At 38.6% G+C, this 26755-nt stretch overlaps 1 protein-coding gene across 6 annotated transcripts in view; it reads right to left on the bottom strand.

Annotated features, from left to right (window-relative positions):
- The window catches only part of ANAPC1 (anaphase promoting complex subunit 1), a 102466-nt gene extending 82594 nt beyond the window's left edge, over window positions 1–19872 (bottom strand). The window contains exons 1-14 of one of the 6 annotated variants that reach the window (XM_059188382.1): window positions 19734–19840; window positions 18985–19102; window positions 17771–18007; window positions 16407–16568; window positions 12869–12920; window positions 12553–12653; window positions 11935–12017; window positions 10790–10863; window positions 8890–9035; window positions 8445–8665; window positions 7539–7748; window positions 4974–5069; window positions 3284–3374; window positions 3128–3193 (exon numbers count right to left, since the gene is read on the bottom strand). In XM_059188382.1, the coding sequence (XP_059044365.1) occupies window positions 3128–3193; window positions 3284–3374; window positions 4974–5069; window positions 7539–7748; window positions 8445–8665; window positions 8890–9035; window positions 10790–10863; window positions 11935–12017; window positions 12553–12653; window positions 12869–12920; window positions 16407–16568; window positions 17771–17983 (1515 nt within the window). In that variant the 5' untranslated portion in view covers window positions 17984–18007; window positions 18985–19102; window positions 19734–19840. The other 5 variants (XM_059188384.1, XM_059188381.1, XM_059188386.1 and 2 more) reach the window with 5 other exon arrangements.
- Between the last annotated feature and the right edge of the window lie 6883 nt (window positions 19873–26755).

The following is a 26755-nucleotide window of genomic DNA, read 5'->3' as shown; positions in this document are numbered from 1 at the left end:
TGAGGAGTCTGCTTTTGCTTCTGCCTCTGCCCCTTCCTCTGCTCATGCTCTCTCTCTCAAAGAAATAAATAAATCTTTTTTTAAAAATAAAATAAAATAAGCTACTAAAAAAAATAAATAAATAAGCTACGAGAGACCTCCAGTTAATGAAAATATGGAGTAAGCACATTTCATGCTATCCCCCCAACTATTTACAATAGAATCTGCACAAAATTTATAATGCAATTGAAGACTCTGAAAGCTGAGAAAAAGAAGATACTGGCTAGGAACCTGAGAACCAGAAATAACCTATGATGAATTCCCTAGGTGTTTTTGTTTCTTTCACTGTTTCCATAACTAGTTTTTGCATTCTCAAGGGGCCTGCAACTCAGAAATGGCCACAGAAGCAAACCAAGAGAAACCTTGCTCTTTTTAGAAAAATGTCAGGAAAAGAGGGACGAAGCAAGACAGAGACATCTTCACCATACCTGCCCCACTCCAGGAAACACTAGGAAAAAAGTCACGGCCCTAGTTTCCTCTGTATCAGGAGCTGTGGTCTGGAGTCTATGGGCAGAGTTCTATCATTCCCTCTCCGAGGAATAGGTGGCAACACAAGGACTGTGGGCCAGGCCTATTCTGCATGGTGGTAACTAGGTGGTTATCTCCTCCCCTCCTCATCAGGCACTGCAGGTGCAGAGACTATGGACAGACCACTGCTGCTTTCATAGCCAAGAGGCAGCCTCTCTGCACCTCCCCATGGTGCAGGGGGAGGAACACTGGCTTTCATCCTTACTCTACAATAGTAAGGCAGCATACCTCTCCCCTTCTGTCCTCCACAGAAATTATGGGTGGAGCACTGTGTTCCAGCACTACCCTGCAGTAACAAGGCAGTAGCCCCTCTCTGTTCCACCTAGGGAGTGAAAGGAAGAATGGAAAGGAAATAAGAGAAGGATTTCTTAAATATGTGTATGAAATCCTGGGCAGACCTCTGAGTGAGCTATGTGTGAAACTCACCAAAAATAACACAGTAAAAGATCTAAGAACTAAACACTGATCTGTAACACCACTCAGTTCATCAAGCTGGCCTCTGGGTAGCAAAGAAATAGGGGCAGATACAATCTCAATAAGAGCAGACCAAAAAAAAACCAAGCCCCAGAAATACCTCTCTCCTTGGCCAAAAGAAAATCAGGAAAGGAATAGCTTAACAAGATCAAAAACTTTTAGTGATCTACTCCAGACAAACACCATGGGAAAGGGATGCCTGGGTGGCTCAGTCAGTTAAGCGTCTGCCTTCAGTTCAAGTCATGATCCCAGAGTCCTGGGATCAAGTCCCACAGTCAGCTCCTTGCTCAGTGGGAAGCCTACCTCTCCCTCTGCCTGCTGTTCCCTCTGCTTGCACTCTCTCTGACAAATAAATAAATCTTAAAACAAACAAACAAAAAAAAACCACCATGGGAAAAACTATGTCCTACCTCTCAGTCCTGTCAACAAAGTCCAAGTGGGGAGCCTAGATTTCCATTCTCACCTGATTCTAACAAGGCACCAATCTGAACGCTACATAAAGCAGCATTCAGAACTCTCATACACTGTTGAATGCAAGGTTGAAGGGGACATATTGTAAATTGGTACAACCTACATCCTGGAAGACAATTTGGTGCCCCACCCACCGTGGCCAAATTGAACATGCATAAACTCTGAAGGTTAAGGGACATGTGTAAGAACTTTTTTAAAGCATTACCAGAGGAAACAGCAGAAGCAACACAAACACCTCCAGTGACGATAAAATGGTAAAAGTTTTGATATAACCATACAATGGACTACTAGAGAACAGTGAATAAATACAGCTACACATGGACATAGGTAAATCTAAAAATAAGTAATAATGTTGAACAAAATAATGAAGTCCAGAGAAGATCATATGATATGATCTCCTTTATATAAAAATTGAAATTAAAGGAAAACTGAACAATTTACTCTTTAGTGACATGTACATAACTGCAAAAAAAAAACTTGTAATAAAAATAAGATTTTCCTCAATGTATAGAGAATATGTTAAAAAAACCTAAAACAAATCCAAACCTAGAGCTAACATCAGACTTAATAGTGACAGACTGAAACTTTCCACCTAAGATCAAAAACAAGACAAGGATGTCCACTCTTGCTACTTCTTTAACTCAGTAAATGACATTAACAATGAAAAGCTTTCCAAATAAAAAACAAATATACAAGATTTATTGTAAAAAGTCAGTCTACCCAGGGGGAGGCGGGAGATGAGGATGTAAGTAAGAAAACAGCACCCTACAGACAATAAAGATACTGCCCAAATTGGTGGCCAGTGGTCATTGTAAGGGCCACTTCATTTGTCTTCAAACTGTGTATATGTATTTAAATTTTGCAATCTAAATTGTTAAAAATTAACATAATTCTATATATAAATTTCACAACTGTTAAAAAAAACTATATGGTGAACATACTACATATTTAATAAAACTTTATAAAAACCTTGAGACTTAACAAAGCTACCCATACATCAATTTCAAAACTACATTCTTTATAAAACTTCAGGTTAACTTTTTTCTTTTTTTTTAAATTTACTCATTTATTTTATATATATAATTTTTTCTTTTGTTTAATAATCTACCTATATTCATTGAGTCCCCATCTGTGCCAGAAAGCACCAATACATCTAATGGCAATGAGTCCTAGGCCTCCAAATTGGGACCAACCTAACGGAAGACTTCATTTTCTTTCTTCTTTTTTCCTGGGTGGGAACTTCATTTTCAACTAAAAAAAAAAATCTTCTGCCAAATTCTACAACCAAATTTAATATTAGGTCACTAATACAAATATTAAACTAAACTCACATTAAAAAATAATAATCAGGGGCACCTGGGTGGCTTGTCAGTTAAGTGCCTTCAGCTCAGGTCATGCTCCCAGGGTCCTGGGGTTGAGCCCCGCATTGGCTCTCTGCTTAGCAGGGAGCCTGCTTCTCCCTCAGCCCCCGCCTGCCACTTCCCCTGCTTATGATCACCCTCTGTCAAATGAATAAATAAATAAAATCATTAAAAAAGAATGTTTAAAAATAATAATAATCATAATCATCAAGGAGGTGGTCCTACAAAAGGATGAAAGGCTACTTACTACTTACCCGAACCACTCCTGTGTACAGCACCAGGTTTCCACTGCCCTCAAGGACCAGCATGGTATCTATCTTCTGAGAGAAAGACAAAAATTTTATTTGCCAATCTGTGCAAATTATAAAACATAATGATTTTCAACTCTCAAGAAATGTGCCCACATTTACCTCCACTGGTGCTGCATCCTTTGCGTGTATGTTGGTGATGGACCCAAAGATGAGCTGAGTTTTATCATTACTCTCTTGAAACTTTACACAGCTAAATATTAAAATAAAAAGAGAAACAAACTACTGATATGTGCAACAACTTATAGTGATCTTTAAGGTATTATGCTGACTGGGAAAAGCCAATTTCAAAAGGTTACATATTGTATAATTCCATTTACGTAACATTTTCAAATGACAAAAATTTTAGAAAAGGAGAACAGATCCCTGGTCGCTAGTGGTTAGGGATCGGGTGGGTGGGTTTAGTGTACGGGACTATAAAGGAGGGACATCTTTGAGGTAATAAAGAAGTTCTATATCTTGACTGTGATATTTACATAAATTTACACATGAGAAAATTTCATGGAATTATAAACATACAAATGAGGACACGTAAAACTAATGAAATCTGAGTAAGATTTGCGGATAGTACCAATGCCAAGTTCCTTATTTTGATAATGTACTATAATTATATAAGATGTTACCCTTGGGAGATAAAGAGTACAGGGTACACAGGACTGCCCCCCTACTATTTTGCAACTGCCTGTGTTTTATAATTATTTTAAAATAAAAAGGTAAGTAAGTAGACAAAAGATATGAATACACATTTTTACCTAAAAGATAAATGACTGGCCAGTAAGAACATGAAAAGATGCTCAACATCATTAAGTCATTGGGGAAATGCAAATTAAAAACACTTCATCACATGCACTAGAATGGCTACAAAGAGAAGGACAACACGATAAAGAAAGTGGAACCCTCATAGATTGCCAGTGGGAATATAAAAGGATGTAACCTATTTAGAAAACAGTGGCAACTTCTTAAGTTAAACATGAATTTTTACTGTTCAACCCAATAATTCCACTCCTAGCTATCTCAAGAAAAAAGAAATCATGTATGTCCACACTAAGATTTCTGCTCCAATGTTCACAGGGCCATAACTCACTATGGTCAAAAAGTGGAAACCATGTCCATCAACAGATGAATGGATAAACACAATGTTGTATATCTACATAACGGACTACTACACTGGGAGAGGAATAAAGTTCTCATACACATTACAACATGGTGGATCCTAGAAAATATTATGCTAAGTAAAAGAAGCTAGCCACAAAAAACTACATTTGGCATGATTTTATAAAATCTCCAGAAAAGGCAAATCTACTACACAGAAAGCCTACATACAGAGTGGTCACCTGAAGTTGAGAATCAGAAGAGAGACTAACTGCCAATCAAACACAAGGGTTCTTTTTAAGGGGACAGAAATGTTATAAAACCTGATTATAGTGATGATGATTGTGTTAACTGTAATTTTACTAAAAATCACTTAATTGTACACTTAAAAAATGTCAATTTTTTGGCATGTAAATTTTCTTTTTTTAAAGATTTTATTTATTCATTTGACAGAGATCACAAGCAGGCAAAGAGGCAGGCAGAGAAAGAGGAAGGGAAGCAGGGGAGCCTAATGCCGGCCCGATCCCAGGACCCCAAGATCATGACCTGAGACGAAGACAGAGGCTTTAACCCACTAAGCCACCCCGGTGCCCCTGGCATGTAAATTATTTCAGTGAAGCTACTAAAGTTAAAAAAAGAAAAAAGAAAAAGCAGCCCTAAGTTTATTTGTACAGAATCAAAGGGAAGTAGGCGTACTTACCGTAACTGAAGCTCAGACTCCACTAAAAAGCATAAGAACTTCTGCCCACATAGGTCAGATGTAATAAACACTTTTGAGGCCTGTGAATTTTTCTCTCTGTAGTAGATACATTAATAAAGTAACTGTCAGCATTGGTTCCAAAATCTGCCACTGTAACTCTTAATGAAAATACCCTGCAAGAAATCTTAAAACTACTTGGACCAAGCAGTAACACTGAAGACCCCATAACACTTCTAAGACTGGAACTTCATGATCTCTGAGATTCCTTTCAGTTCTTTGATTCTGAGTCCATTCTATAGCTTTTGGGGGAATAAATTTAATCATTAACAATGACCTTTTTAATTCCATACTAGTAAAGTTATATACTGTTAAAGATGCAAACTTGGGATTCCTATCCTTTAAAGGTTGTAAGGGGTCACACCTCTTATAACATGACCTCTCCTATTCATCCTCTCTCAGATTAGGCTCTACTTTATCCCTCTTTCTGAAACCATATCTCTAATTTCCAAAGATTTCTTTCTGGAGTGGTACAGAATTCTGTAAAATAATAATCTGCAATACATTAAATTTACCAACAGATATTTAAAGATAAACAATTTTTAAATGTAGGAAACTTTTATTTCATTTATGAGGAACAAAACCAGAGAAGCTACTTCAACACTGTATTCACACTTTACTTTCCACACTTTACTATTCCCTAACCCCTAAGAACATGCATTTGCCTTCTGCATAACAGAGAAAATGGGACTGTAAGGCTTGAGACCAGCCTCCTGCCCTATGTATCTAATAACCATCACTACCTTTTGCCTTTCTCCTGAAGGCTAATCTCTCTGCTTGCGCTCCTTTCTGGTTCCTCGTTCAATCTGTCATTTCCTCTCTCCAGTACTTCCGATGCTTTCCCTACACTGAGTATCATCCTTGCAGCCTACTCTCTCTTTGAAGATGGACTGAATAATAAATGATATAAAGGACTTACTGTTAATTGGGTGTAAAAAATGGTATTGTGATTAGGTAAGATGTCCGTATATTTTAGAGATGCTCACTGAGGTATTTAGTCACAAAGACTAATTTTCTCATGTAATTCAGCAGGAACAAAACTCTCTCTTGACACTGATACTCCCTCTAATATTGTATCCCCATCCCCAATCCATAAAATAATCTATATGTCAACGTTCACTTCCTCAGTCCCCATTCACGTCATTCCACTCCACAGCACCTCTCCCAAGTGCTCTGGCCAAGGTCACCAGCGAACTCACTGCCAACTAGGTATGTCCTGAGTTCTTCGCTTAGTGCCACACCTCACCAACACCTGACAATACTGGCAACTTTCTTTCTGAAAGGCTCTCTTTTCCATTGTCCCGTGACACTTCTGCTGCCTCTCACACCTAAGCTTTCTTGCTGTGTCTCTCTATAGCAGTTGTATTTTTTCTCTTTTTACCCCCAAAAACTTAGGTTTCCAAGACTTCAGTCCCTAGCTCTCTTCTGACTCTACACAACCAGATCTATTTTTTGGAGGTCTCGGACCCCCTATGAGAATCTAATAAATGTTAAAACCCTCTCCTTAGGAAAACTCTTATAAACTAACGTGCACATGATTACTGTAAGATGCTAGGTCACTAGGCCCTCTGCAACCACAAGCTCATCCCCAGGCCCTCCAGGAACCCGATGTCTACACGATCCTTAACTTCTAATCCACCTCCCTTGTCTCAATCACCACGTACAAGCCAACAACTCCCACATTTATTGCTCTGCTCTTTCCCCTAAGTTTATGACCCACACATAAAGCACCTTAACAGCCCTCATCAAACAGAGCAGCCCTAAAGGGCGATCTTTCTCTCAACCGTCCCCATTCCCAACCCTTGCCCTTCCTTCCAGCATAAGCAAAGTGAGAGCATTTGTATATATCACACACTCATACTTCTAAACTTCTGTTCTGATCATCCTGCCTACTGCACACTTCTTCCCTTTCCTACCCAGCAAATACCTATTATTCATCTTCCCAAAGCCCTACCAACAGAGTAGGCAGTGCCTCTGTGTCACCAACTTCAGCTGTCTCTTTTTCAGGATAGGGACAGTGACCAATTTGCCTGTTAACCCACAGCCACTAGCATACACACTGGAACTGGCTGAATGAATGACTGATCAAAGACAACATAAAAGGAGAAAGACCACCCAGAATAGAGGTCTAAATTGCATATCCCAGAAACAACTCCTGACACTCAACTAACATAAAGATAGAACTTTAAAAAAACACTAATAAAACCCCTAGTTCCTTAATCTACAGAAATTAGTTGCTTCTCTCTAAAACATCAAACACCTCAAATCTAAGAGATTCTTACTACTATAAAGAAATAGGAAATGATAAAAGAATAATTTTATAATCACTTTTAATATCATTAATAGCCTCTTGAAACTGAGGCAGCCTTAACATTTATCTCTACATTTTTATAAGTATTAATAACTGATTATATTAAAAGACTAAAGGAAACTCTGAGCAAAACACCAAGGGTTTTCTAAGACTTGTACCAACATTTTTCTTTGAATATAAAAATATATATCCCAAACCTTATGTTAGTAATCGTTTCTGTCCATAAATGGTCAATACAAAGTTCAGGAACAATTGGCTCTGTTTCTGGCGCAAGGAAGGAGCCATTAGAATTACTATTTGGAGAATGAGAAATACTATGTCTCTTTGGAGACTGATTATGGCTTGAAAGGTTGAACCTCTGCACCCCTGAAAAAGAGTGTACTCCTAAGGCAGGAGAATGAGCACGACTGCAAAATAAACAGAGAGAGGGCATCACAATTAACAAGGCAGGCTGACAGAACATGCTTTCCAATCACACTTCCTGAAACTCTTATGTAACAACTGCATTCCTGGTATAATCTCTGTCAGGAATAAATTTTTTTTAAGGGGAATAACTATTTAAATGGCTCACATTACGTGTTTTATTGTATTCTAAAGATTTAAATTCTTCTTAAAATTCAATCTTTATCATTTTAAAAAGGAAAATTTATTCATTTCTGCCTCAGAACATGAACTGTTTTTATATTCAGAAAGGTCCAAACTACATTCCTACATATTGATATGTACATACCAATAAAAATATGTCCCCCCATTACCAGATAGATAAAAATGAAAAAGCTCAAAGACCAAAAACAAGAAAGGAAAGAGAAACCAAAATATTTTTGCAATTAATATTCATCAAATTGCTGCCACTTATTGATGGAAATGAGGCAACGAATCTTATGACAAGCACAGGCAGCTTCTAAATAGGACTCACTTTAAAAAAACTAACTTTTACTTAGCAACACGACTGGGATAATCACTATTTTCCCTAAAAAAACCCAAGAGCTATCAACAGAGATTTTAAATCCTTCAAAACATTAAAAGAAAGTTTGAAAAGAAGGTATCTCTTTCTTGGGATATCTTGTTTAAAACAAGGAAACACTTCCACACTTAATTCCCACCTTAGAGCTGCCATGTTGGAAATAGAAGGTGAACGAGAGTGTAGACTGGGTGAGGAGGTCGAGCGACTCTGACTGTGAATGGAGGAGTAATTCTGGAAAGGTGAAGCCACGGGGGAATCTCCTTTGGAGAGGCTTCTGAGGTGTGCTGTGAGGGAGCTACTACTGGCCACATTCTGTGGGGTTCCCCCCTGTTCAGAGAACTTTAAGACAACATTCTCTTCCTTAAGTCAAAATGATGAGAAGGAGGAAAAAAAAGGCAATAATTAGATTAAAAGGGTAATTTCCTGGTGAGAATTCAGGGTAGAAGCCAGTTATTAAAGACACAATACTTCTTTTTTCCTAAGAAGCTCAATGCATTTCACAAATGATTCTTCCAAATACATGTGAAAAGTTTTCAGTGTTAACTATCCTTTCATGCTAAGGAGTGACTTGCCATTATCCTTACCTCTGTTTTGACTCTCCGAAGAGCCCACACAGAATGCAAACTTTGAACAGTGTCATAGGTCATTATAATGGAGGGGTCAGTGTTGAGAAAAACAATTTTCATTGCATGATCTACAACATACTGTACTCTTGATGTACCAAAAAGACCTTAAAGATAAAATAGAAATGATCAGGTATTGAATAATGAACTTCATAAGACAGTTCTTCATGAAATGACTTTCTGTAATTCCTAAAGAGAAACCCAGCCAATTAACACACAAAAATCCACTAATATACAATTACCCTGAATTTTTAAATTTACTTTGGGCAACAACTTCTCAACCTACATACAGAATATATTACAAGTTTCAATTCACATACATGCAATTACATGTTGAAGATGCATGCTGACTCACTATCCCGTGGGCCACAGGTAGGTCTGTGACTACTCAACAACTAACTGATCTGCAAACTGCCATCAACTATCCTGCCATGTTTGACCTCTTGACTGTTTTTCTTCCGTATGAAATCTGTCCCCTGTAATAACTATTCAAACAGAGCTGAACAGTACACTATTTACTAAGTATACTTGCAAAATAAGTTTTTCCTAGTGAGTTTAGCTTTTACTTCTACAGTACCCTGAATTGATTTCTATAACCTTCTCTGACAGCTTCCTAAATGCCTCCCTTCCCTCCCAGTTAAAATATTTTTAAATTTTAAATATTTTATAAAAATAAGAGGTATTTTATAAAGAAACAAATAAAAATCACTCATAATTCCACCATCTCAAAATATCCACTCTTAATACATTAGGGAATATTTCCTTTTTAGTGTTTTTTTCCTACATGTATACACACACTTTTTATGCATTTACAAAAATTAGAATCACTGTACCTAGTTTTATATTCTACTTAACATTATGCACAAGCAATTCCTGAGGTCATTAAATATTGTTCAAAAACATGATCAATAATGGTTCACACCATCCTAACATGTTTATTTAGGTTGTCTGTAATCGTTACCAGTATAATACAGAATTATCAACACACTTTTCAGTATAAGGCCAGAGAATAAATAGCTTAGGCTTTGTGGACCACATAATGACTGTTGCATGTTTTTTTCTACAACCCTTTAAAAAGATTAAAACCATTCTTAGCTCATAAGCCATAAAAAAACAAGCTGTTGGCTGGATTTAGAACCGTGGGCTGCAGTTTACCAAGCCCTGATACACAAGATTAAAAACCTCAGCGGAATTTCAGAATATGTTCTTGAGATAAAGTCCTACAAGTAAAATTGGTCAAAAAATATAAACACTTTTTTTCAGTTTTCAAGTCCTCATTATTTATAATTACCTATCATGTTTGGCCACATTTAAATTTTTAAGATAAGCAACTAGAAATACCTTAGGAAATACTAAAAGTTCTGCATCTCAGTAAATTTTTTTATTATGAGCACAGAAAATGAGTTATTAAAATTTACACAGAAGAGGCCTAAGAACCTATACTTTTTTCTTCAACAACAAAAAACAATTATAGTTCATTTAAATATTGTTCATTTACTTATGAATGAAGAACAGAATCCAGTCATCTACAGATAGGGTAGCAAATATATCAATATTCCTGATTGATTATAGGCCATATTTTTAATAAAAGAATAAATATTAATACAATTAATAACATTTAATAACATTTAACAATAAAATTGTTAATAAAATAACAATTAAAAACAATACCATAGTATTCAAGTTGTTGCTTTAATATAATTTTTCATAATAAAAATGTTTAAACTACATTATTTCTATAAAACAAGCCCAATTTTCATAAAGCTCTTCCATTTCCTCCTATCCCCCAAATTTAAAAAAGTTTATGTGAAAGAATTTATTTTAAAAAAAGGAATGAAAGAATTTATAAAAATACACTTACTTCCGGATTTACAAACAAGTGGGGTTATTTCATCTAGTGGATGCAACATGCTGAACATAGTGGGTAAAGGTTCTCTAGTAATAAACAAATAATCAGTCAATCACCAACACAAAATGATTCCATTTATGTGCAAATTTTGTACTTTCCTTGCAAAGAAATATCTTCTCCAGATTATACAAGCAACTAGAAATCCATTATCTCAAAATGCAAGCCTCTAAACTTTTTACATACTATTTCTCACAGTATCTTCTATTTCATTCCTGGAAATATCTCTTCTTGTACATGGTAATTCTATGCATTCACACACACAGGGAAATCAACACAGCCCAGGGAATCTCTACATACAGGAATCATCACATTACAGAGCCAATGGAGTAATAAGCATAAGGCAGTCTTTTTTTTTTTTAACCTTCCTTGGTGGCAGTGTGTCTCTGGCAGCTAAGAAAGAAATTTGGTGTCCTATATCCATTTACAAAAAAGTGTCACAAAAAAGGAAGAAAAACATTGAGTGAATAAAAAGGCTGTATTTTTTTAAGGAGTGATTTTAAAAAGGACAAAAAAACAGGCCTTCTGTCTAAACACAGAAAGATTAAAATCTACAAGCAATTTTTTAAAAAACAGTGTCTATTACTTACACCAGACTATGACAAGAGAGCTCACAATTTATTAGGGAGACAAGGTAAACATGCTACCAATAAGCACCTATCATTTGTTGTGCATCTAATATGTACTAAATCTTACATCATATATTACATACGTCAGCTCATTTAATCTTCGCATAAATCCTAAGAGATAAATGACAGTACTTCTGTGACAGATAAGGAAACTAAAGCTAAGAAAGCTCTACTGACTTGTACAAAGTAACACAGTAAAACAGTGATGGCTCTAAGAACAATCTTCATATCCGCTGAGTATATGCTCGTTTAATTTTACTATGGAGGGGAGGAGGGAAGCAGTAGATAATTAAGTGCCATGTCGGAAGTAGCCCTCATAAGTGTACAGTACTGAGATGAGAATATCACATTTATCTATGCTGTCAGCACAGAAATTATCATCATCCTGAACTTTTAGGTAAACAATATTACCTCAAAACCAGCACCAAAAAAGCCCAAATAATAATATACTGAACTGAGTAAAATGAATACCTGGGTAGACCTGGAGGTACCTCATGTGAGGAACTGCTTCGTTCAAACAACAATCCATATTTGGTGGGCCAAACATTTGCAACCTATCAGGTAAAAGGATAGGAAAAAACAAAAGTAAAAGAAATTACTCTTTGTAACATGTGCTTAGGAAACTGTAGAACATTAAGATTTTCTTCCAACTTAAAGCTTCACAAAACAATGTGATCATTAACAACATTTTTTTAAAGTCCAAGACAAAATCAAATTTAAGAAAGAGTGCAATCAGAAATTCCTGCCACTGGCTAATAACAGTACCAAAATGACAATGTGATGATGGGAAACAGGAAAAAGACAATAATCTTCTTCACATGCTTTAATATTCCAAAATGCTTTCTTTTTATAACTTAAACTGAAAAAAATCTCTCAGGAAAAAAACTCCATAATCCACTTCACTAAATAATTTATTTTTTATGCAAAGGATGGAAAACTGGATTAAAACTGTTAAAATTTGGTTACTTTATTTGAATAAAAATGCCGGTCTTAATTACTACAAAGTGTAAGAATAGCAATAGTTCTGCACCTAATTAATTCAAGAATATTCTACAACAAAACACAGAAATAGTGAAATACTCAACTTACCTGAAAAGGTAAAGAAGCTATGTAATCCTTTCCTTCTATGCTATGCATGTTGATACACGAGCTTTGCAATATACATATGCATTTTTCTACTTCATCACTACCTGAAAAGAAATGATACAAGATTTATGCATTAAAAAAAAAAACCTCAATAACAAACTACAATTCCCAACAGGACAAGTTATTTAACATACCATTAAAAAAATGATTAGGCTAAATCACTATTATTAGTGGCTACTTACTTTGAACAACAACAAAAAATAAGCAAGGAGATAAACATTTGGAGTAAGATGAAGTAAAATTTCAAAAAGAAACTTACTGTAGGCCTTCTCAGACTTATCCTGTGATATGATGAAGTCACACCACAATGCCTAAAATCAAAACAAAATGCTTACCTGAGAAAACTGTATCTAAATAACAACCTATTCAGTAATGGTATCTGATTAATAACAATTACACCTACATAATACCTGTCTCTCCTTATCAGCTCAATACATACACCACTGGAACAAAAAAGAATAAGGTAAAAGAAAATCAGATTAATGATAAAAATAAGGAAAGACAAATGGTGTTTGCAAATAAGTTTTAGAAAGCTAAAGAGTTATCAGAAGAGTTCAAAATTGCAAAGCCATTTTATAATCTCCAGACTTACCCAATGATCTTAACATTCTCAGACTCTCCTAGACTTATTTTAGAAAAAAGCTTTAGAAAAATTAACATTTTCCTTTCTTAAAGGCCCCTCTTAAAAAATACAAATTAAGAAAAACCATTAGACTTCAACTGGCATGCTTGACAATCCCTTATTGAAATTGTTTAACAGCATTTTTATGTTTTATTTTTTTAATTATGGTAAAATATATGCAACATAAAACTTACCACTTAAACCATTTGGGGGGGGGGGGTGGCGAGAAAGAGGGAGAGAGAGAATCTTAAGCAGGCTCCATGCCCAATGCAGAGCCAGACTTGGGGCTCAATCTCATGACCATGAGATCATGACCTGAGCAGAAAATGAGAGTTGGATACTTAATCAACTCAGCCACCCACGCACCCCTACTTATAAACAATCTTAAGAGAAAGGAGACAAGAAAAAGAGACAATATATCTAACCACATACCAATGGAATCTAATGAACAGACAATCATTCTTGGGAGAAATTAAGATGGAAACACAGAAGCAAAGAACTATCTGGACATCATCAAATCCATTTTTCACATCTATACTAACCGTATGAATTACATAGAGAAAAATCATCATCAAAAAGATCACTGGCAGGGCATCTGGGAGGCCTAGTTGGTTAAACATGCCAACTCTTGATTTCAGCTCAGATTGAGATCTCAGGGTCATGAAACTGAGCCCCACCTAGGTCTCCATGCTGGATGTGGAACCTGCTTGGGATTCTCTCTCCCTCACCCTCTGCCCCTTCCCCAGCTTGCAAAAGCATATGTATGCATGCGTGTACTCTCTGAAATGAATAAATAAAATCTTTTAAAAAAAGATCATTGACTTTATTTTTTTAATTAAATTTATTTATTTTCAGCATAACAGTATTCATTATTTTTGCACTACACCCAGTGCTCCATGCAATCCGTGCCCTCTCTAATACCCACCACCTGGTTCCCCAACCTCCCAGATCACTGACTTTAACACTTCTGAACACATGCCCTCAGGTTTCAAAATAATTCAGTTTATCTTTCCCAATAAACTGTTAGTGCTCATCAGGAAAAGAGTTAATGGAAAAATAATAAATAATAAGTAGTATCAGGTACAAAGGTTTCAGTGTATACCAATAAGAAATTTAATATTAGTCAAAAGCCTCATCTCATAAACAGCTTAACAATCCAACTACTATAAATGTATTCCTTTTTCCCTCAACTTTCTTTCTAAAAATCCTCAATAAGTTGAAGTAGTACACTGAAAATCTGTCTCACCTAAATCTAAGTTACTAATATTTCACACTATCTGTTTGTGTTCATGTGGGATTGAGGAGGCACATGTGGATCATGTCATGACACTTTACCCCTCAACATTTTATCATGCACTTACTACAAATAAAGATGTTTTCCTATACCCACAAAATCATCATCCTGCCTAAGAAAAACTTTCTAACATCACTTAATACCCAGTCCATTTGCAAGTTTTACAAATTTTCTCAAAAAATGTCTTTTTGGCCAATTTTCTAAAACCAGGATTCAATTGGAAGTTCATTCAACAAGTTTCAAAAAATACTGCATTTGATGCCCCTTTACTCTTTTTTAACTAGAGCAGTCCCCACCTTTTCTTTCTTTCTCCCTGACCTTTTTGTTGTCCCTTTTTTTTTTTTTAAAGATTTTACTTATTTATTTAACAGAGTTCACAAGTAGGCAGAGAGGCAGGCAGAGAGAGGGAGAAGCAGGCTCCCCACCGAGCAGAGAGCCCGATACGGAGCTCCATCCCAGGACCCTGGGACCATGACCTGAGCCTAAGGCAGAGGCTCAACCCACTGAGCCACCCAGGCGCCCCTGTCCCTAGCTTTTTAAAGAAACCAGAATTGTAGATTATTCCCCGCAAATGTTTTCTCATAGTGTTTTTTTTTTAACTTTTTGTTATGAGAAATTTCAAATATGTATTAAGTAAAAGGAATAGCAAAGAATTCCCATCTGCCAGCTTTAATAATTATCAAGCTTTAGCCATTCTTGTTTCATCTACACCTCCAACCCACTCCTCATTTCCTGATATTTTAAAAGCCGATCCTATTATCCCCATGTTTCCTAAAACTAAAAGTTAACTCTAGATAGTCAAGTATTTCTGGGAAGAAAACTTAGTAGATGACAACATGTATTTCATGCTGCATGACAGCTTGAGGTGTGTATTACTCCTTTGCCTCACTACCAGTGCCGATAAAGTCAATCAATGTGGTTGAGGCAGAGACCAACGATACCTCCCAAGTAGAGATACATTTGTTCCTTCACATTAACAAGTAAGCCACAGGGTGACACCTCGGTGCCATGGTCGCATCCTTTTACTCAGTAGTGTTAGTGTCCATTAACAATCACTGTCTATTACCAGTTTACACTGGAGGTTAAAAAATGGTAACTTCTTTTTTTCTTTTTTTTTTTAAGATTTTATTTATTTATTTGACAGACCGAGATCACAAGTAAGCAGAGAAAGCAGGCAGAGAGAAAGGAGGAAGCAGGCTCCCCGCACAGCAGAGAGCCTGATGTGGGGCTCGACCCAGGACCCTGGGTTCATGACCTGAGCCAAAGACAGAGGCTTTATCCCTCTGAGCCACCCAGGCTCCCAAAAAATGATAATTTCTAATCCTACCATTCCCTTTTAATTTATTCACCAGCATTTTATAAATAAGGGTTTTCCCTCATTAAATGGAGATGGACTGCATGTCTTCCAAAAAGGCAGGGCAAGTGCTTAATTCTTTCCCTTTAATTACCAATTTTAGAAGAGTTCGTTTTAATAGTCAACTATAATGATAGCAAAGTAGGCTATTTTCCTTTCCCTTTCTATTACTCTGAACCCAAATTTTTATTCAATACTCTGCAACCAATTATAATCATCATGTGTTAAAACATTTTTGTACCCTTACCATCTTATAAATTTTTATTGATAATAAATCAAATTAATTAAGGATAATGTTTAAAGATTATCATTAAACTGACAAAGGACAGAATTTTAAAAGTGAGGACAACGAAAACAAGTGAAATTTTTATTTTCCTACTATTATCTTCGCTACATTTTTAAATATATGTCCAGCTGCTGGGATCATTCAACTATGTTTTCATCATTTCTGTTAAATTCTAGGACAAAAGCTTTTCTTTAAAAAAGTTTAAATAGTCAATGAAATGCCAAAATTCCAATCAACTCACCTGTTGAACAGGGCTGTCAACTGTAAACGCTTTATAAACAGCCAATGCCTGACTTTTACTTCCTTTGCTCCAGATCACCATATTTCCAGCCACATAAAGTTCCTCGTCATAATCCACTTCTTCTCCAATTTCACTGACGCCTTTCCTTAACTGCCAGCTTTCCTTAAAAATTAACAAATGTAAGACATGTTAAAGCACTCTCTTTTACAAGAGTATGTAACAAGATTTATTAATTAAATCAAATGGTCATCCAGATACAAGTCTCCTACTCTCTCTCTGCCTGTGGAGTAAGACTCAATCTCTCAGAAGGTCTGGTGCCGCTGATTAACAGAGTGGGTGTGTATTATAAATCTTACATGACTTCATGAACAAAAATGTATTCAAAATTCTCTATATTAACTGCCTTATAACACATTAACCTGCCAAAAATATAAACAAACAAAAATAATCCTTATCTATAGAATGAAACCAACATACTTGGGAGACTAAAAGGCTGTATTAAGCATATGTGGGGATGATGGAAAGGGAGTAGTGAGATACACATGGGAATCACCAGCAGAGTTAATGCATAATACAGATTTCCCTGTTTCACGACTGCATATACGCTCACCTTCCTTCCCTTTTCCTAACCATCAAAAGAAATGGGAACCAGAAAGGTTTAAAGTTCCCCTCTCTGAGATTTTGGTATCACAAAGGGATAGGAAAAGGGCATAAGGTAGGAAAGACTGATTTTCTGACACACGCTTGCATCTCATTCCCCTAATTTATCTACTTGTGTAGCAATTCTTTTCTCCTCTAGAAACATATAGGTCTTTTGCAGTAGGGACCATTTCTAACTCTACAATCTACTCATCAAATAACATGAATCTGGTCACTACATACTAAGTGAAGACCTAAATGAATATGGTCTAAAATAGACCATAATCATACTACTGAAACTGACACTCATTATGACACCATGAGTTACACATGTCTAAATAAACAGTTATGTGGAGCGCCTGGGTGGCTCAGTGGATTATGCCTCTGCCTTTGGCTCAGGTCATCATCTCAGGGTCCCAGGATCAAGTCCCACATCGGGCTCTCTGATCAGTGGGAAGCCTGTTTCCTCCTCTCTCTCTCTCTCTGCTTGCCTCTCTGCCTACTTGTGATCTCTGTCAAATAAATAAATAAAATCTTTAAAATAAATAAATAAACACTTATGACCCTAAAATACAATAATGTCATTATTTTAGCCTTGACTGAAATTTGAATCTCTACTCTACAAGTTGCATCATATTCCTTTCTGTTGCATCTGAGTAGCCTTAAACTACAAAGAGATCACATCACTCTACATTTCAAAAATATATTGGGAAGCTTAATGGAACCTTCTGTTTCTCGTGTATTGTAACCTCCTGAAGGGATCCCACCAAGCCAGCAGCACCATCAGAAGACCATAACTCAGATGCTGGCTGTAGCTGGCGAAGCTGAAGGTTCAAAGCATTAGGGTGGTGCTTGCAGTGGTCTCGACCGAAAGGAACAAATTCCTGCAAATCCCCGGCTGCAATCATCGTTGCCCTTTCTTCATAGAAGTTCGACATGGGTTCCAAATATCAACATTATTTCTGCATGAATTCAAACACATTCTGGTCAGCTTCTAACATCAAAACCAGAATAAAAATACCATAAAAGTTTACAGAAGAGTCATTAATCCTTAGATGAGTGTCAAACAATCCTATCATATTGTAGGTATACAAGTAATCATAACATCAAAAGGTCCTCCAGATTTCATGAGCATACTAAAAGAATCACCGGCATATTGAAACAACAACAAAAAAATTACTTCTAACTCATCAGTAGTTGAAGTACTGCTTTTGGTTGACCAGTCCACAAAAGACCTAATAAACTCTCAAGTGTCATCCACAGTTTTGACACCCCAATTCATTTAAACATGAATTACAACCAATTCCAATTTTTGGTCAAACCAGAACCAAGGCAGGAATAATCCTGGCCATGAAATATTCCTGCTTGTAGCAAATTTAAGAGTGCTAGCTTTTAATCTATTACAGCACAGTTCATTAGATGTAGATGAGCTGTGGGTGGAAAAATACTTCTTTACCTCCAAAACATTTCTGTATACAGCAACCGACAGCTAATAAAATTCTGATACTCTGCAATATGGTATGTAAAGTGGAAGCCAGTTCTGTCTGAGACAACACCGACATTAGAAATAGGTTTTGTGGCAACACATTTAAACTGCAATCCTCGAACAAAGAAATCAAAACAAACACTTGATGTCAACACCACAGACAACGTTTAGTATCTGGAAAGCACTCAAAATGAAGAGTTTAATTAAATTTGATTTAGAGTTCTCATTTGAGGTGTTTTTTGGGGCATCAGTAGTTTTCCTTGCTGCACTATCTCAAAGCCTCTCTAGCTCCTATGCAGCAACCAGGGTTGCAAACCTATTTTGCTGTGAATTAACATTATTCCTGAGACAACTGTATGTCACAATGGTGGCACTTACTTCCTCCTGCTAAAATTCAGAATTGAGAACAGTTGAATTTAGGACATAACTAATAACGTGCCTTATAAAACTTACAAGAAAACAACAAAACTCTGCTGGTCTTCCTATTTCCTAGTCAACAGGACAGCCAGCATTAAACTTGCGACTTTATCCAACTTCAGTTGTGCAATTTCGAAATGTTATTCTATTAAAACTTTGAGAAAATTACATTATTACAAAATTATTTTAACAGTGCAGTATCTTTTTGTACGATTAAAACATATTTAATACCTTTATAGTAACCCAAATTTCTATATGCTTACTTAATAGGGCAACATAAAAAGCTACATATAAAAGTACTATATTACATTGATAAGCTATAAATCAAGTTATTGGCATTGTTTACAATAAACAAAAACTACCCTGCCAAAGGTAACCACAAAACTGCTTCGAGGAGAGACCCAAATGCATAGGAAAGGCATCATGCGTAGAGTCTCCGCAAAAAGGCAGAGCAGGAACAGCCTCTTTAGGGTTAGATGAAACCCAACAAGCTAAGCCCCTGGGCCTCAAAAAATCCTGACCGAGAAGCAAGGGTCCGATATAGAAGCTGAGGCCCACATGGGACACTGCGTCTAGCTCTGGAAGGAAGTCGGCGAGGAGCGGCACGAGGAGGTGCACCCCGGAAAGCCCAGTCCGCAGGCCGGGGGCCACTTGGCGCAAACGTGCGCTCAGGGCCTCCCCTAGGCTCCCTGCCCTCTGGTCACCAAACGCCGGTCAGCTCGTGGCGGGTGCAGGGTCACAGGGCACGCGGTGAACCACCGGGCGCTGCGGGCCCAGGCCCACACCTGTGTAACTCGGGACGCGTCAGGCGCAGCGAGCCCCGGCTGCTCCCCGGAGGCGCGGGGCCGAGGGGGCCCGAGGACAGCGGCGGGGTCGGTCACGGTGACTCCTCGGCCGCTGCAGCTTCTCATTCCCTCTCCCTCCCCTATTCCGGAGGAAGAACGGGCAGCAGCTACTGGCGCGACAGCGAACGACAAGCAGGTACAGGCAGGAGTGCTAGGAAGCCACTCAGGCGAGATGTTCAAATGAACGCGTCCATCTTGGCTTTCCCGTCCTGCCTCGCGCAGGGGCGGGGCGGGGTGGAGCGTCGCGGGTGGCGCGCGGCCGGGCCTGGGTCCTAGCGCCCGCGCAGCTGGGGAAGAAAGTGTGAGGCAGGATGTGCAGGGTGCTTCATCTCCCTGCGCGCAACGTGGATCTCCGAATCCGGCCTGTGTCTGCTGGAGTGTGTACCGTGATAGGTCCCTCCTGGCATCCAAGATCTTTCTCCAGGTCATGTCATTACAACTGAAACTGCCTCTTAACTCTGAATGAGGAGATATTCAGGCTAGTTTCACTCCAGTCTCCTGTCCCCAAACGGGAGCTATGTACTTCCAGGCTTAGGACAGAAAGGGACGTGCTGATTTTCTCTCTTTGGCAGAGCACTTTAACTTTTTGGGTTCCGGACCCGTTGAAAAGTTGATGAAAGTTAGGCAGCCCCCCCCCCATAAAAACGTAGGGTGCAATTTCTGAGCTTCACAGACACTTCCCCCAAGCGTCTCACAGACGGGATTTAACCCAGCTTTATCCCTCCCTCTGTGTTTGTGGACTCAACTGTACAATACCACAAGCTCTAATCTCCCATAGCGTGATATCTCTGGGTTAAAACTATTGATTAGGGTGTTATTGCCTAAAAAATAAAGTTCAAGTGCTTCATCCAGAAATGTAAAGTGGGCGGAAACTTTAAGTCCACTGGGATTCTCATAACACGTTTTGCACTTCCTGGCTCTGGTATCTTGGTCCATTATCTTCCTTTTATTTGGAATGTCAGCCTTCAGGGTTTAGTTTTCTCAAATTCTTCGCTCCAACGGGAAAGAGGCTGCTGAGGACTGAAAGTTTGTGTCCCATCTAAATTCGTGTGTGAAAACAATGCCCCACGGGAAGGTATTAGGAAATGGGACCTTTAGGAGGTGCTGAGATCATAAGGGTGGAGCCCACATGAATGGGATTAATGTACTTCTAAAAGAAACCCCACAGAACTCCGAGCGCCTGCCACCAAGTGAGGACACAGCAAGAGACAGCTATCAGTAAAGCCGACAGCAGGTGTCACCAGATACCCAATCTGCCAGCACCCTGATCTTGGACATCCCAGACTTCAAAACTGTGAGAAATAAATACTTGTTGCTTATAAGCCAGGCAGTTTATGGTACTTTTGTTATGGTAGCCCAAAAGGACTAAGCCAGAGACTCTTTAAGAAGCTTGAGTAGACCTGCTTTTCACTATAGTCATTTGCCCGAAACCAAAATACCCCAGACTTCCCTGGCCTGATACGAGGAGCAAATTTTGATCAAGGCAAATTGATCAGTAGGAACAAGGCCAGAAGGAGCCAGACAAATAAATTCCCTTTCCTTCTCCCCCAGGTGGACTAGTATAAGGCATGGTTTCTCTGCACACCTGTCAGGAGATGTGTGTGGCTGAGCGCGCCACCTGCCAAGCTGATTCCTGATGTTCTGGCATCCTGTGTGAAGCAGCTCCAACTCAGCACTTCTTGTGCTTCCTGCGTCCTTTTCCTTTTCCTTCATGCTCTCCAGCCTGAACATCAACACTCATCAAACTTGTCTTTTAAGGAATGCAGGCAGCATAAGCCATAAAGTGCTTCTTATGCTGCTAGTTATCCAATCTGTAAAGCGGAGTCACTGAAAGGATTCAACTCAGCTCTCTGTCCAGAGTGTTCCCCTGCTGTTTGCAAATTCTCTCAAAGACGCTTCTCTGCAATCTCAGCTGACAATGCCCTCTGTGAAGACACCAAGGGGGATGTTGACATTGCCCCTCCAGTAGTCTCAAAGACCATCCGTCCAAGGGTGCCAGAGCAAGGCTGTGTTCCCCGCAGAGTGGCCGAACAAGTCATTCTCTCCAATCACAGCACTCCAGAGTCAATCACAGCACTGCTTGCTCTCATGATCTAACAAAATCTCTTAAGAAAGCAAATCTAGCTTCTGCTGCTAACCTGCACTCCTGGGGGTCCAAACCACAAACCCGGAAGTTTCAGAGAACAGTCATTTCCTGTTTATCTCCATCATCCTCCCATTCTCTTCTGCTAGCATTTGAGGTATCCCCTTGGGCAGAACATGGAAGCCCTGGTGTAGACTCCTACAGGCAACTAATTTACTGCACTTCTGCCATGTCCTCCAAAGAAGCATGGATTACCTTGAGGCCTCCCGAGGTTGCATTTTGGATACAGATACAGGTATATCCAGTATTATGAATTAGATCTCTTCTGTTGGTGTACTTACCCAGTAATTAGCAAAATTCTCCATATGTAATTGGTGTGCCAAAAAAAATGAATAAAATCCCTATTTGTCCCTTTCAATCTATTTGTGACAAAATATACAAGTTTCTGCATTAGCTATTGCTGCGTAACAATATTGCCACAAAATGTGTGGGTTAGAATAATGTACATTTATTATGTCACAGTTTCTGTGTGTTGAGAGAGAGGCCTATGTGATTCTTCTGCTTAGGGTGTCGCAAGGCTACAATCAAGGTGTTGCTTGGCGTATGGTCTCATCCAGGGCTCTACTGGGGAAAGTTCTGCTCCCAGGCTCACTCAGAACTCAGTTTCTTGTATTTATAGGACTAAGGGCTTCAGCATTTTGTTGACTGTCAGCAGGAGGTTGTCCTCAGAAACTAGAGGCCACCCACAGTTCCTCTTGGAGTTCCCCAATATCATCAAAGCATGCAAGCCAAGAAGGCAATAGCGCTTACTAGCAAGAAGACAGTCACAATACCACAAAAGTGACATCTAATCACCTTTGAGGGTTAGAAGGAAGTCACCCTCAGAGGTGAGGGAGCATTACATAAGGAAGCAGGGAGCACCGGAGGCCTTCTCAGAAGCAACCCACTGCTGTCTCCAACATCTATCTGGTAACTATAAGGCCTTAGACTACCCAATTTAACTGAGAGTGAAATGTATGCCAGGTTCTTCCTCTCTTCTGAGCCCTTGCTGTTACCCCTCCTGTGCCCTTCCTCTCTGGGCCTGCCCAGCGCTCTTTATCTGCCTGTCTACCAGGCCTGTCCTGGCCCCACAGCTGACCACATCCCACCCTCCAGTTCTCAACAACTTCATAATCTCAGAAACTATGAAAGGACTTTGGTTAAAGCCAAGTTTTCTGTGTTTTAACTACTACAGAGGAGAGGCAGACTGCTTCTCAAATGCCTGAAATCATATGTGATTTTTATAAATTTGAAGAAAAAGGACCCAAAAAGTCAGGGGACCATTACCAGTTCATTTATATAGTAAGTGAATAACAAGAGGTACAATTAATGAGCTATAACATAATGCTTTCTGAATGTATTCAGTTTTCCAAAACATGGTTCGCAAATGTGAAGTCAACTCAAGCAAGGGGGTTAGGATTTAATTTGAAGTAGAGTGACCAATCATCCCAGTTTTCCCAGGACTGGGGTTTCCCAGGATACAGGACTTGCAGTTTTAAAAATAGACGTCCTGGGGCACCTGGGTGGCTCAGTGGGTTAAGCCGCTGCCTTCGGCTCAGGTCATGATCGCAGGGTCCTGTGATCGAGCCCTACATCGGGCTCTTTGCTCAGCCAGGAGCCTGCTTCCTTCTCTCTCTCTCTGCCTGCCTCTTTGCCTGCTTCTGATCTCTCTCTGTCAAATAAATAAATAAAATCTTTTAAAAAATAAAAATAAAAATAAAAAAAAATAAAAACAGACGTCCCACAGCAAATGAGACTACTGTCACCCTCAATTGAAATGACAAAATACAGGCTTTATACACAGCTGAGCAAACCCTTACTTTCTTGGATCTTGGGTATTGGGACAGTTCAGGGACATGAACCCCTATATATAAAACAGCATATAAAACACAGTGTCTTCTCCATTTCAAACACATGGCTTGCCTGGATGGTCCAACTTTATGTCTCACAACAGCTTTGCAAAAAACACTTGCAAGATCAGGAACAATTTCCAACATTGCATTGAGCAAACAGGAAGCCTAAAAACCTAGGAAATTAGAGGTTTTATTCATTTAATCAAAGCCTGTCCCATCTTAAAGATAAGGTTCATATTTCTGATCTAAAATTTTTCTTTATCAAATAGATGGTTTACAATATTTTGATTACACAATTTAAATGCTACCTTTTCCAATAATGACCCATTTTCCCCAAGAAAAACACAACAATCAGACAACTATAATTAGAGATTAAACTGAGAGTAGGTGGCATGTGGAAACTAAATAAAAAAAGATTGTGTTCAACCATTTTTTTTCCCAAAGGCAACTCAGGTTAGTTCAATTAGTACATTTTATAACAAGTTCTTGCTTCTCACTTCTGATTTTATTTTATTTATTTATTTTTTATTTATTTGACAGACAAAGATCACAAGTAGGCAGAGAGAGAGAGAGGAGGAAGCAGGTTCCCTGCTGAGCAGCGTGGCTGATTCGGGGCTCGATCCCAGGACCCTGGGATCATGACCTGGGCCAAAGGCAGAGGCCACCCACTGAGCCACCCAGGCACCCCTCACTTCTGATCTTAACCAGCAATCCTTTACTGTTTCAGGCCTCTTTGCTGGGTCTCTTTGCTGTTACTATACTTGCTAAACTAGTAGGCCATAAGACTTGACATGGTGATGGTAATGGACTTCTTCATAGTACAGTGAATGTGTTCTCGTACGGTACAGAATGGCTACCTGAAGTACAATGGCAGCAAGCAGTCACTCTGTGGAGGGGACAACAGTTCTCATAAAGTAGCAAGCAACATTAAGGTAGTGGTTTCTAAAATCCCTCCGTGATAAAGGTATTCTTAGCCATCATTCATGCCTAACCAATCCCAGGTAGGGAGACTTGACCAAGTGAGGGTGACTAGTTGAGGCTGGTTGAGAAGAAGTAACACCATATTCTGAGAAAGAACTACACAGCTTGAATTCTCACTTGCCTCTTTAATAGGTTCAGAGTCTTTGAATAAGTGTGTATTTATATGTATATGTGTATATACATATGTATACATATATATAATATATGTGTAAATGTATAGTCTTTACATTTCCACCTCTGCCAAAAAAAAAAAATGCTTTCCAATTTCCACAGGTAAATATGTGCTGTATATCATTCTCTATAGCTTTTTTTTTTTTTAAGATTTTATTTATTTACTTGACAGAGAAAGAGATCACAAGTAGAGAGAGAGGCAGGCAGAGAGAGAGGTGGAAGCAGACTCCCTGCTGAGCAGAGAGCCTGACACGGGCCTCGATCCCAGGACCCTGAGACCATGACCTGAGCAGAAGGCAGAGGCTTAATCCATTGAGCCAGCCAGGCACCACTCTCTGTAGCTTTTTAAGAATTCTGAAGGGTCTGAAATTTTACCCTATCTGCCTGCCACAGTTCCATGAATGCCAGTGGAAGCCAGAAAACCACTGGGTCAGAGATGAAGGGTAATTTATTGCTTGAAGCTATAACAGCCCAGTAGCCACATTATTGTGCCAGTGCCTTGAGCCCCGATTCCCAGAGTGGGGTGAGGAGGGCCACATGACAGCCGCATACACATTGGGTTGCATCACAGGAAAGGAACAGTGAGATTAGAAAAACCTTTAGTAGTGGGCAGTAAGAACATCTGCTCTTTGCTCAAAAGGAGACACAATCTCTGTCTTTAAAGGCTATAAACAAACCTGCCCTTTGCACCAGACACAGACACTATTTCTATCTTCCAAGGTTTCCTACCAAAGGAACAAGGTCAGATTGCCCCCTTGAAAGGCAAGCAGAAGTGTCTCCCAGCATGGCAAAGTATAACTCTATCATCGATCAAAGTTTCTTCCAGGTAAATTAAAAGACACAGAATCTAATTTCACATCAGTTATGTATTAGTCATTTCTTACTCTATAACATTACCAGAAACCTAGTGGCAATCCACATTTATTATTATCTCACAGTTTCTAAAGAATGTTAAAATAACATATTTGTTATTTTATACCACTAAATTTGGGACTAAATTTGGGGTCACTTGTTGCACAGCAATAGACATTTGGAACAGATAGACAGTGAGGAATTAACACACATCTGAGAAAACTGTAGTAGAAATCTGTAGAAATCTATAGTAGCTCCTACACCCATCCTCCCCCAAAATTCATATCCACCCAGAACCTCAGAATGTGACCTTATTTGGAAATGGGGTCTTTGCTAATATAGTCAAATTAAAGTGAATTTATACCAGACTATGGTTAAACCTAACCCAATGATTAAAAGGCATAGACACACACAGAAGGAAGATGGCCATGTGAAGAAGGAGGAAGAGATTGGAGTCATGTTGCCAAAAGCCAAGAAACACCAAGGATTACTGGCAACCACCAGAAGCTAGGAGAGAAACATGGGATAGTTTCTCCTTCAGAATCTCCAGAAGGAACCAACCATGTCAACATTTTGATTTTGGATTTCTCACCTTCTGAATTGTGAAAGAATAAATTTCCATCATTTTAAGCCACTCAGTTTATGGTAATCATTACAGCAGCCCTAAAAAATGAATACAGCATCTAACACTAAAACAAAAACAATAAAAAGCAACTTGGAGTAGAGGGAGAATATAGAGAGAGAAGACAACTTCTCAAAAAAAGAAGTAAGATTTTCAAGCAGATAAGAGGAGTTAAATGATACGGTAATGTGAACTAGGAAGAGTATACCATACAAAGGAATAGCCAGAACAAAAAAGAATTCTAAGAAATTAAAAATGTAGTTATAGAAAGAAAAATATTCACTAGAATAGTTATAAAGTGAAGCTCTCCCAAAAAGTAGGACAAAAAGACAGGAAAATGGAAAATAGGTAAGAAAATTAG

This window comes from Mustela lutreola, chromosome 9 (genome assembly GCF_030435805.1).
Source record: "Mustela lutreola isolate mMusLut2 chromosome 9, mMusLut2.pri, whole genome shotgun sequence".
NCBI classification, from domain to species: Eukaryota; Metazoa; Chordata; class Mammalia; order Carnivora; family Mustelidae; genus Mustela; species Mustela lutreola.
This window is presented reverse-complemented; position numbering and strand designations above follow the sequence as displayed.